The sequence below is a fragment of the Elephas maximus genome, chromosome 24 (assembly GCF_024166365.1).
Source record: "Elephas maximus indicus isolate mEleMax1 chromosome 24, mEleMax1 primary haplotype, whole genome shotgun sequence".
Lineage (NCBI taxonomy): Eukaryota > Metazoa > Chordata > Mammalia > Proboscidea > Elephantidae > Elephas > Elephas maximus.
The window spans coordinates 18,042,005-18,054,884 of record NC_064842.1 but is presented as its reverse complement, the minus strand read 5'-3'; the positions used below and the strand labels follow the sequence as shown (position 1 = coordinate 18,054,884).

At 38.9% G+C, this 12,880-nt stretch overlaps 1 protein-coding gene across 7 annotated transcripts in view; it reads right to left on the bottom strand.

Moving 5' to 3' along the window:
• Window positions 1-12,880, bottom strand: part of SMYD3 (SET and MYND domain containing 3) — a 799,439-nt gene that overhangs the window by 356,411 nt on the left and 430,148 nt on the right. The window contains exon 1 of one of the 7 annotated variants that reach the window (XM_049868608.1): window positions 5,123-11,473. The exons of the other annotated variants lie outside the window; for them this stretch is intronic. Coding sequence (XP_049724565.1) covers window positions 5,123-5,131 — 9 coding nt within the window. The 5' untranslated portion in view covers window positions 5,132-11,473. Of the gene's footprint in view, window positions 1-5,122; window positions 11,474-12,880 lie in introns of those variants that run through there. 7 annotated transcript variants of the gene reach the window in all.

Here is a 12,880-nt window from a genome sequence, read left to right as displayed (position 1 = left end):
ATTGATTTTGTCAACCGACTGCAACTAGGTTAGCTGAATCCTGCAACTAAAATACTGTTGAATCTGCTTCGAGTGGCTCTTCCACTGCAAGGTGCTTGTGCCTAAAAGAACATAGAGCTGGGGGCTTCATCAGGTTTCAGAACAGGTTGTATGGGTGTTTTTGTGCCTGCTCGATAATAAGTGTTTGCGTTTGTGTGTGATTCTGACATTTGCCTTCATTATAACGTGCTGCCTGGAACTGTGGTTGAAGGTTAGAAGACTTACAATCCTCATTTACCTCTTACCTCTTTTTTTTTTTTTTATGGGAGGCTAGAGCCCTGGTGACCCAGTGGCTAAGCAGTTGGCTGCTAACCAAGGTTGGCAGTTTGAATCCACCAGCTGCTCCTTGGAAACCCTATGGAAAAGTTCTACTCTGTCCTGTAAGGTCGCTATGAGTTGGAATAGACTTGATTGCAACTTTTTTTTTTTTAATGGGAGGCTACTTTTTTTACAGATGCATTTCCAAATATTTGGTAACAAATGAATTTAAGTCAGTTTGCAACTGATAGACTCCTTAAGGACATCAAGAAGTTTGTCACTATACATATGTATCTGAAAGCCATGGGAACCAAGCTGAATGGCAAAAAACAGTAATATGACAGGCCTGTACATTTACAAGAAAATACAGGGAGAATGACAAGGAAATGTTTCAGTCCCTGAAACAACAATATGAGAACGACAAACAAAATGAATGAAATGCCTAACGACTCCAGCTCTGGGAATGAGATCAACTTCTGACTTAGAAACGCTTTTGATGAGCTGGACACTAACAGACTCAAATACAGCATAACTAGGAACTGCCAAGAATGCTTATAAAATCTCTTCAAAGGAAATGCAGTTTTATTTCACAAAGGCACTGAGAGGTTTACTCTGCTTCCCTCATCTGGCGATGGCAGCGTCAACAGCACCATTTGCTCATTTCTCTTTATTTCTCCTTTACTGTTATTACCTATGAACAGGAGGCAGTGTCCATGGATGTGTCTTAAACGCAAAGATAATTCAGTACTTTATATTTTTGGAGCAACACACAGAGAATCAAAGTGCATCCAAATTCCACAGTTTCAGCACTTTTTCATCATATTTTACATCGTGGCAAGTAGATTAAGCTGTATTGTGTGTTGGCACAAAGTCTAACTTGATACAAATAAATATGAATATGTGTGTATGTATAAGCAGGAATGATATTGTTGTTGCTAGGTGCCATCAAGTCAATTTTGACTCACAGCAACCCTATGTCACCCCCATACAGTTTTCTAGACTAGAGCCTTTATGGGAGGAAATTGTCAGGTCTTTCTCCCAAGGAGCTGCTAGGTGAGTTCAAACCATCAACCTTTCGGTTAGCAGCCAAGCACTTAACCGCTGTGCTAAACAGTTCCTTAGTAATAATGGAACAGAATACAGAGATAATATGAATGGAACTTAGTTTAAAAAAAAAAAAAGCATCATAGATTAAAGCCTACAAAGTTACCATTGGCTCCCTTTTAAAGATATTTCAACCTATGGGAACAACTAAACACAACTTAAAGAGCTAAATGGATCTCTAGATCAGCCAACAACTCTACCGATCACAACAGTCCAATGTGCAACCAATCATGGGGACGGCGTAGAACTGGGCAGCATTTTGTTCCATTGCGCATTGGATCACCATGAGTTGAGGCCAACTTGACTGAAGGTAACAATGACAACAACGACAGAGTTGTAATTTCTGTTAGTTTATGACTGACTAGGTAATAACGATAACCTCTAACAAGGCTGACAAGATTTCTCTGGTCAGAGCCCCAAGCAGAGCCCACCAGAGCTGCTTGCCAGTCTCTGCCCTTGAACCTGGAGTTAGCACCTCTGGGGATTGAGGTGCCAGGTGCACCCAGACCAAAGTAATAAATCACTTGGAATTAAAAGTAAAGGGTGATGGGGCTGGGACAGGTATAAGATTGCTCAGTCACAAAATATTTCTTTTATATTCTCGCATTTTAGAAAGAAAAAATGAATACTTGAGAACCTTCTTAGGAATATCTGTTCAGCATGGAATAGTTACTCCCTATAAAATACCTCAACTGTCTTCCAAATAATATGGGAGGGAAAGAGGGATAGAGAAAAACTAAAGGAAGAAGGAAAAATTTATTAAGTGTGTGCTATTTTAAGCACTTTTAAAATTTCTTCTTTCACTTAATCTCATTACTTTTGTGACTTATTTCTCAGACAATATCATTATCCCCAGCTCCCCAAGAAGAGACCATTAGCCAATATTACATTGAAAGATGTCTTTTTCTTAACAGTACATTTTATGCTGCACACACTGTCAATTTCAACTATTTTTGCCAGCTTACTTGATGATAAAAGCTGTTAAAAATCTCTTGTGAGTCACATGTTTAAACAAAGCAATAAATACCCTACATATTTTCCAGAATAAATATGCAGAGACCGTCAATATCAGTTCCCTCATACAGCTGAATAATCAACATTTCTCAAAATACCTGCCTTCTCTGTGCCTGCCTTCAGGCTGCTGAGTGAAGGTAAGGATAAGCCACATAACTGGCCAGCTCAGTGCCACTGTGCATTTGTGAACACCAACCTCAACTGATCCTAAATTTTATCTTCCAATCCTAGGGTCCTCTTCTCTAATGACTACTTCAGAGCTTCCTAATTCTCTTCAAATCCAAATTCCCCATTTGCCCGTGATTTCCAACAGATGAGCATATCCCATGTTTCAGGGCAAATGGAGCATCTGGTTGGAACTGCCCTCAAACTCTTGCGATCAGATCTACAAACCCATGAGCCTGCATCTAGGTCTTTCCTGTCCTCCTGCTAGAAGGGAATAAGCATCTCTTGCTACTTTTTATTTTTCGCCCAATATCTTTCTTCCCCCCACTAAACTAAAAGCTCTGAGAAGTCAGTATGCGTCTTTCTTAAGCATCTGTTTATCCCTACATTTTAGCACCTGTCACACATACTAGTTAGGCAACAGGAGTCTTTGGGTAGCGCAAACAGTTAAGTGCTTGGCTATTAACCAAAAGCTTGGTGGTTCAAATCCACCCAGAGGTACCTCGGAAGAAGGTCCTAGTGATGTGCTTCAGAAAAATCAGCCACTGAAAACCCTGTGGGCACAGTTTTACTCTGACACACACGGGGTCACCATGCGTTAAGAATCAACTCAATGGCAACTGGTTTGGGTTTTCTGTTTGTTTGTTTCTTTAGTCAGTAAATAAAAATTTGTTGAATGAGGAAACAAAAGAAAGGAAGAACTGGATATGTTCTCCTGGTTTCTTCCCTGGGCTGCAAGAGTCGTTTTTCTCCTTTTCAAACAGTGGGAAAGCAATGGCAAGGAAGCAAATCTCAGGAATAGAGGTTCTTATAAAAGCTGCAGCTGAAAAGAATAGCTGTTTCCTGCGGCATCCATGACCCTTTTCTCTAAACAGCAATGTGTTCTGTCCACGACACTTTTACCCACACACATAGCAACCCCACCTGCAAATATGACATGACTGTACCTACTGCTGCATCTTGGTTTTAATTTTTAACACGTCAAAAAAAGCTCAGTCTGGCAAAATAGGGTTCCAACATTGCCACGATTACAAGTTCAGATGAAGGACCATAGGCAAGGTCCACTCTGGATTCAACATGAAGATTTACACTCACCGAAGCCCATTCCTCAGTGCCCTCAAACTGCTCATCAAAACACCTCAATTCTGACTAAATTTACACCAAGTCAGTATTTAACGTTACACTTAGAAAATAAAGTATCATTTTTATCTGTTTCTATACTGGCTTTCTAAGGAAGCTTTTATCAGGAAAACAGGTCTCACTGCTAAGCAAGAAAAAATTGAAATAGCCACTGGTTTAGAACAATGACTTTTATGCCTACGTTCCTCTGTGGCCTGCTCTACACGTTAGCAGATTGAATTTCCTAAACCTCCAGTGTAGACTGTCCCTATCTAAGGGGGGATATGCAAAATTTCAGCAGGAAACACCCACCTGACAAAGCCCAGAACTGCCACAGAAATGTAACCCAGGTAAAGGTACAGAAAGACAGGAAGATACACATACACACACACACACTCACACGCACATACACACACATAAACCAAGAAAACAGGAGTTTTCTGTCTCTTTCCATCTGCTTTAAAAGTTAAGAGGAATGAGAGAAATTTCACACAAGTAGTGTACTGCAAAATTTGTTTTACCCTGGGGGTAAATCTAAGGAGACTATTGCTAGTTTTTGTTTTCAGTAAAACATCCCAAATGTTTTAAAAACTTAGGTTTATGTACACAATAAACTTACTACATTGTATCCTATTTTCAAAATTTCAGAAAAGCTTATATTTTCTATATGAAGAAGTCATGTGTTTATTTTATGAACACAGACACATACATACGTACACACACACACATATGTACACACACACACATATGTACATACATATAGAAGAGCTTGAACCACACTTTTAGTTTCAGAGCCTTTGAATCCTATGGCTCTTCTGTGGGCAGTTATTTGCCCTTATTATTTGAAATTCCAATGCATAAAGGCTACATTTCCTTAATATATTCTTTCTCCTATAACTAAAATATCAGGCATCTGAAGTTTGTTACATTCTCCATGTCTACAAATAACGTCTCATGATATTAGCTTTCCTATTAGGGTCGCTATGAGTCAGAATCAACTGGACAGTAGCAGTAGTTTATTATATCTACTTAACTATAAATTTTAGATCTAGAATAGAATTATTTTGGAAAGGATGTATATCCAACCCATTTTTAGCCAGAATCACTTAAGCTACCCCCAAATCAATTAAACTGTTGCTTTAAAACCTCCTGAAAGAAACATTTCAAATCTTCACAGAAGCTTGATGAAGTTTTTGGCTTCCAAAAACATTTCTATTTCACAGAACCTTAATTTTCTTTTGTGCTCCCATGAAAACTAAGGTCCCTGATTTAAGGAAAAAAAAAAAAAGTCCCTTAATCTTAGAGCAGTGCGAACAGTACAGCAGGTGAGTAGATATAACTGAGTGTGAACCTTTACTGTGTGGTCCCACTGCGTGCCAGCCACAGGCATCCACAACATTTTCTCATCCTCTAAATTACTTACAGTTCCCATGATGCCGCATACTTCAGGTATATCACTGGAATTAGCGCTTTTTTCTTTTTCTTTTTGGCTTTGTATAGGAGAGATTGGGGAAAATGTGGGTAGGGAGGAAATCTCTTTCAATTTCCCAGTGGCAATCTAGTCAGTTTTCCTCCTGTTCTTTTTCTTCCTCAGTCTCCTTGGCACTGCAGTTGTCCTTGGAGAGTCCTTTTTTTCATTCTGTTATCACTGGATAAGGAATTATTTTCCCATCAAACAAAAAGAAATAAAGGTGAAACAGGTAAGGATGATAGCTGAACAATGTGATGAACACAATAAACGTCACTGAACTGCACATGTGAAGATTATGAAAATGGCAAATGTTCGGTTACATATATGTATATATATATACCACACACACACAAAAAGGTGAAACTGTTTCAATCCCAGGTTTAAACGGCAAATTGACAAAATATTAAAGTAAAACAGAAAAGATATAGGAAAATTCTACAAAGATGCATACGAATACAAAACGGATCAACATACAAGCCTCTGCATAAGCACACAACGTGTCCTTAAAGAGGGAGGACCTGATTCTAGAAGAAGAAAGCCAACAGAATCATATATAAGAGTTCTTCTCCAATCTCTCAGTGACAATGAGAAGTTGTCACTAAATGGGCACTGGGGGAAACAGAATGGCGTCCTCTTTCTGAACAAAACCCTGATGTCTGCCAAGATCTGAAATCAGTTCTGGACTCACACTGAGAAAATGTGCTTCAAATTTGGCTCTGGTTGTTTTCGCCAATGGTCAAGGAGAATATGCTATTGATTTATGCCTTGGCATTTCCACTGCACACTGACAGGCAGCTCTTTTTAAACACATACTTCAGTGGTTTAGACAAAGCTCTGTGTATGACTGCAGCTTCACTAGAAATCCTCATAGTTCTTGGAAAGTATGAGCTCACTGAGTTAAATAGAGTGCCAACGGGCCTGAGTAATTAGCTTGGTGATAACTCAGCATCAGGAATATTAATTCTGTGCTTCAGATGCAACTTTCATTTTTAATCCCAAAGGATCTTTATATAAACATTAATTTTCACAATACTTATAACCTTTCTATTGGGCATGGAAGACAAAACAGACAAGAAAGTAGGTGTCTTAGCTAAGTTATCATTATTCGTCATGAGCAAAGCTGGTAATAATTACAGAAACAGAGAAATGTGGATTCATCCTCCAATCATTTAAAACATTTTTTCTTTCAAAGCATATGTATGTAGCTTTTATTTATCTATATTATGCAAGATTCTGTCCTAATTATGCATGTTAACCATTCAAATCTTATTCTAAGCATAAAAAGTCACTTAAAGGCCATGTTTGTGATATTATGTTACTTATGACAAAATTTGATTAATTAAAATGCAAAACTGTGGAGTTAATCTTACTTTTTTAGGGCTGGGGTCATTTTACGTGTCTATTATTTTCCCAAAAGAAGGAGGAGAAAATGCTGAAATGGCTTCAAAATCCTAACACCATATGGTGTAAACTTAAACCACTACATTTAAAATCATCCAACCTATCAGAAACGAGAAACCCACCGGAGAACTGGCAATAAACTCATTTTCACTTTTTGGAAAACAACCCTGTACATTAAAAACTTTAAACTTTCCTACATGAGAAAATAATATCTTTGAGCAATAATTTTCCAGTCTATTCTTTAAATTCCAATAGAATTCTATTAGCATGAGGATAAAATTCTAAAATCGTATCGAAGGGCCCTGTGCTTCTTAGGATACATTTAAAATGTATAATAAACCTCATGTATGACACTCCTCCTCTCTCCTAAAAGCAATTTTAAAATGAAGACACGCACAGAGTCTATGCAAATTCCTAGTTTCCTCACAACGTGTGTGGTATGTGCTCTACCCTCCCACATACATCCCCCAACTGGACAGGTGCAGAACTGTGCCAAAGCATCAAAGGCCATTTGTGCATTAGGGAGGTGGGTCCCAACCTGTCAGTCACAATGGGGGAACAGCTGTAATTCTCACCACAGGGACCTCTCTAGCCCCTCTCACAGGTGCCATTGCCTAGGACAGGACCCGGGGGTTATGCAGTTTTTAATATTCATGGTATTTCTGGACACAGCAGAAACAGTACAGTGTTTTTACTAATAATATGAAACTGCAACTAATAAAGAAAGGGAAAGGGATCTCACATGCCAGGCTCTGGGCTAGGGGCTTTCCATACCCTACATACCGACTCTAGGAGGGAATGCCAGCTATCTGTCTTAGGTAGGCTTTGACAGGCTAAGTGACTTTCCTAAGCTTACAATGTAAGAAATGACAAGTGGGGATTGTAATATAGGCTTGTCTTTGTCTTTTCACCCACTACACAACACTATATGGTTTAAAATTTGTATAATTATAGTGTATATTTGGATACTTGGGGCTTCCCTAGATTGATCCTCTGTAGAGAATTTTCCCTCCCTTAGAGCATAACTTTCAGAACTTTTAAAGGCCTTTGGGTTGTATGAATTCAAAGAACTCATACAGCACGCTACCTGACCCAGGCAGGGAAGGACCCAAAGGTCCAGAGCAATTGCTCTTTCTTTTCAAGAATGCAACTCAGAGGGCGATTTCTGGCTGCCTTTCAGGACTGTAAAGTCACATACTATGTAAGCTACACTTCATCTCAAGTCTAAGTACCCCTCCAGAAATACCAGAATTTTCTATCACGAATCTAACACACACCACCAAAGTCTGCTGACTACGTTTCGGAGCATTTCTCTAATCTGTCTCCTCCTTGCCATGCCTACCTTCCTGCCTTGGATAGACCCTCCCCTTCTTTGGCCTGGGTATTTGCAGCACACACTGCATCAATGCCTCCATTAGTCTCTCCTCCCCTCCTCCCACCAATGTCTTCTCCACACTACAGTCAATGACCCTCTTCCACTCGGGCACCATCTCCCCCCGCAAAGCCTTCTCTGGCCCCCTAGCTGAATTAGATGCGCCTTCTCTGGGGTTCCAAAGACCTCCGCACACATCATCATACCACTGCCGTAGTACTGTAGTTCCTTTTCTCGTCTATCTCTACCCATGAGCTTACTAAAGGCAGCAGAAAATCAGCACACAACTTTACATGTCTTTCCTTAACAGAAATAAAATAAATAAAAAGATAGAGTGAAGGTGTTAGAAAAAGGGAGAAGCACCCCCTTAGTGAGTCATTTAGTATCTCTTAATTTTATTAGGCTTTAGCTACCTAATAATTAACTTAACAAACACATATTGAACTTATACTATATGTCATATAGTATGTACAGGCACTACAAGTACAGAGATGATTAAGACCCAGTGGCACACAACGTGGCAGAGGAGCCAGGTAGGCAAGCATAGTTACAGAATAATGAGGTAAGAACACAGTTCTCTGGGAGCACAGACTGGGAAGACGTATCATGCTAAAGGAGTTGAGAGGACTTCAAAAACATCTGGATGTCTGAGCTGGGACTGACACATTAGTAGGAGTTCACCGGGAGGCACAAGGGAAGGGCATGTTCTCGAAACCAAAATCACCAGTCAAAGCAACCAATCCAATAACCATGCCTGGATGACCCAGCTGACTGTCTTTGAAGGAGGAATGGACTGAAACATCAACTTTAAACCATTACTATTTTCACATGTCAGGATCACCATTAACGTTCCCTTTAAGTAAGATATTCACACAATTTCCTCAATACTTAGTGGAAATTAAATATTTTCCCATATAAATACTGGAAAGACAATTCTGTGAGAAATGAGTAAGTAAAACTTGTGTATATCAAACAGCACCTTCTCTACAGTTGAAAAGTAAGCAGAAGCATCTTGTTTAACAAGAAGTCCCTGGGTGCTGCAAAGGGTTAAGAGCTCAGCTGCTAACCCAAAGTCCACTACTTCCAAAAAACCAGCCATTGAAAACCCTGTGGAGCACAGTTCTAAGAAGAAAAAAAAAAAAAATGTTAAGAAAGAAGGCAGAACGGCTTGCCACTGAGTATGTACATGCACTTCTGCTTATTCTTACAGCTCAAGGAAGAGCTTTTGTGTCTAGAGCTTGCCTTCTTCCATCAGCAACTCAGAGCAAGCAGAAAGGACCATTTGCAACACTAGACCTGTAGCTGCCTTTGCCAGTGGGCAGCTGCGGGCTCAGCAGAAGCTCTGTGTAGACAGAGTCTCTTATTACCCCATTCTGCAGGCCTCTTTGCTGGCAAAAAGTATAACTGAATAAACAGAGACAAGATCTGCAATGCCTCAGCACTCAGAAAATTATGACAGTGGGAGACTGAAGATCTGTCGTCTAAATACTTGGAAGAGCAATAATCTCTGCTCCACATAAGACATCTGGCAACCTCAGTCCACTGTGCTTATGGACATGCTTTTTAGATATCCCGATGAATACAAATACTCCGGAGCAGGAACCACAAAGACCTAATGAGAATACATTCCAATCCTGAGCGTCAGGCTCCAAACGAGCTGAAGAAGACAATATATGTGAAAAGGACATCAGAACCAGCTTTTGTTGAGCAAAAGGATTCATGGCTCTTGCAAATGTTTATCATCTGAACTCTACTTTCAATCATATGACAACAAATGCAGTTTATGAGAAGAAACACTCAGAACAAACGATGTTCCCATCTGATCAAAGGCAAGGCAATGATGGGCTCTGTGCTGGGGCATGGATATTTTTATTCAAGTCTTTGATTTGTAGGTGTTCAATCCAATATCTCATAATCCAGCAATCTAAAGAGGTTCATAGGCATTAGACACAGACAACCAATTTACAGCTGCCTCACAGGGCCAGTTAAATGTTCTTCCATTACCAAGTCTTTATTTGTTGAGTTCTTAAATATTTGGAAAATATGTCAATCACATTAAAAAGATAGTTTTTCAAAGAAACTTCACTCTAATCTCTTTATATTTTCTCCCCAGGGAAAAATTTACTTCAGTCCATTCCCCTTGTATTTAGTGTTTTTCCTAATTTGTGCAAAGCACAAGGCAGAAGTTATAAAATATGTTGATTCTCTCCGTTCTACTCCTCACTCTGGGTGAGTCTAGCCCTCTGAAGGGAGAGCAAAGGCTGCATGGTAAGCAGCTGGGTGCCCAGATGGTTCTAAGCCAGCTCACACAGGGCCCTAAAAGAGAGCACCTCCCCACTTTTCCCAGGCCATGTTTCCCTCCATCTAGTAAAGGCCACTTGTGGTTGTCAATATGGATATGCAAACTACATTGACCTGATCACAGATAGATAGAAAAATAACAGGTCTGTAGTACTCCTAAAGTTCTCCAACAGACATGCCCAACAACCTCTCCTCCCTTTTTCCCACCTTTGATCCCATTCTGGTTTCCAACCAGTGCTTAAGAAACATGACTCAGTTATATCTGTATATGTTTGCATATATACACACATACATACATATGTACATATGTGTATACAGCCACAATCCTTTGAGCCTTACACATAAACACATGTTGAAAAAAAGAAGTGCAAAATGTATCTAAAATGTCGTTTTGCAAATCTATTTTCAGGACGTCTCTACAAAGAAAAATAGAATTTCCAATCAAAAAGAAACAAAAGGTTTCCTAATTTTATTTTCTTCCCACCCTTCGCTCAGCCAACCTCTTCCAACCACTTTCAGTCCTTAATGTTAAAAGAACAATGATTTTCAACTAACAGGTTTAATCTATTTGGTTTGTGGGCTTGGTGGGTTGAGAACAAAGGGTGCCAGCCAAACAGATCACATGCTGTAATATTTATGGAGGCTGCTGTCAAGGTTCATTCTTCTAAAAAAGGGTCTTCACCCAGCAATCCCACTCCTAGGTATATGCCAAAAAGAACCAAAAGAAGGAATGCAAACAGATACTTACATACCAGTGTTCACTGCAGCACTACTCAAAACTGCGCCTCACAAAAGGCAGAAACAGCCTACATGTGATGAATGGATAAGCAAGAAGTGGTACATACATACAACGGAACACTACTCAGTCATAAAGAGAAATGAAGTCCTGATGCAAACTACAACATGAATGAACCTTGCAAATACTATGCTCAGTGAAATAAGTTGGTCACAAATGGAGGAACATTGTATTATCCCATTTATATGAAATACCCAGACTAGGCAAATACAGAGACCAAAAACTCACGAGTGGTTAGCAGGGGTGGGATGGAGTGGGGAAGAGGGAGTCATTGCTTAGGGGGCACTGAGTTTCTGTTATTGGTGATGGAATAATTTGGAAATAGTAGTGATAGTTGTATAATATGATGAACATAATGACACTGAACCATACTTGTAAAAAATGTTAAATTAGCAAATCTTTTATATATATATATTTTTTATACATATATAAAACAAAGGTATATATATTTAAAACAGAAGAAGTATATATTTATATATATAAACAAAATATATATATATATATATCCACAATTTTAAAAAAGGGAGGTGTTAAAAAGGTCGACACTTCTGCATTTGGCAAACAAACTCAAACTAACCAAGGTGGCAATGAGCCTATGCTTATCAAAATGTCTGATAAACTATCAAGCTGTTACTGAATTTGAAAACGAATGCATATTCGCCATTCATTGCTTAGTAAGATGTCATGAAAAAGTGTTGTCAGAGCCTTTCTCGTCAGAGCCTTGAACTATGAATTCAGGCCCAACAAGTATTTAAGACACAAGCACAAAATTGCTCGACAGCTCATGTCCTTGGACCAAATAGGCAAGTCATTTCCTCAGAATAATATGCTATTTGATATTTATGTTGACACAAACAATTCTTCTGTTCTCTAGTTGGCTGTGAAATAACAGCTCTCTCTAATTTATTAAAGGGACAGCGAAATTCTACCACTACCACTTCCTGCACCCATCTGCTTCTCCGTGGTAACAAACTGGTTTATATGCAACACATGCAACAGCAAAGCTGGCAAAGTGAAAGAAACAGAAACTATCATACCTTCAACAGGCAATGGAGCAATTACTGAAACTGAGAAGTAAAAGCCGTCACCAATCCCTAGAATAATGAAGTTTTAAGCCCAAAAAGTTATAAAGAAATTTAAAACTGATTCAGGTTTGGTCCCAGTGGAGCTAAGAAATTCTATTGTCTATTAAACACTGATTCTCTGACAATTGGAGGAAAAAATATAAATCCCAACAAGAACAATGTTAATAATAATTTCATCTGCAGCAATATTCAGGAAGCTGATTAGATGATCCTGATGGGTGATTTAAAGTGAAAGGAAAAAACACCCTTAGCATAATTTAATAAGATCTTCAGACTGAAGCATATTCAAGCGCTTCATGAAAGACCTTCTCATGGCTTTTTAATAGCTCTTTCTAATTCCAATTAACTTGTTAAATGCCAATTCTCATTACCTCATCAGAAATCCAAAGCTGGCCTTTTCTGATTAAAGCATTAACTAACCGTTAACAGTACAATGCCTAGCAAGCATTCATGGACAGTCCAACACAGATAAGCAGCTCTCAATTCTCCATGCCAATAGAAAAGAAAAACTGGAGTGGGTAATTAAAAATAATAATAAATTCTATCTATCTCTGGGATGCAATAGGTTATGTTTACCTAACACATTTACCTTTTCTAATTGTTTTATTGGGGTTAATATTTAAATTAGCACAACTTTTTCTAGACCCTAGACAGTGAAGAAATGTTGATTAAGACAGTCTTGTTCAGTTACATGGAAATCTAGGCTTCAGGTTAGTACTGAAGAAATAAAAAAACATGTGTCGCCTGTGAGCTGC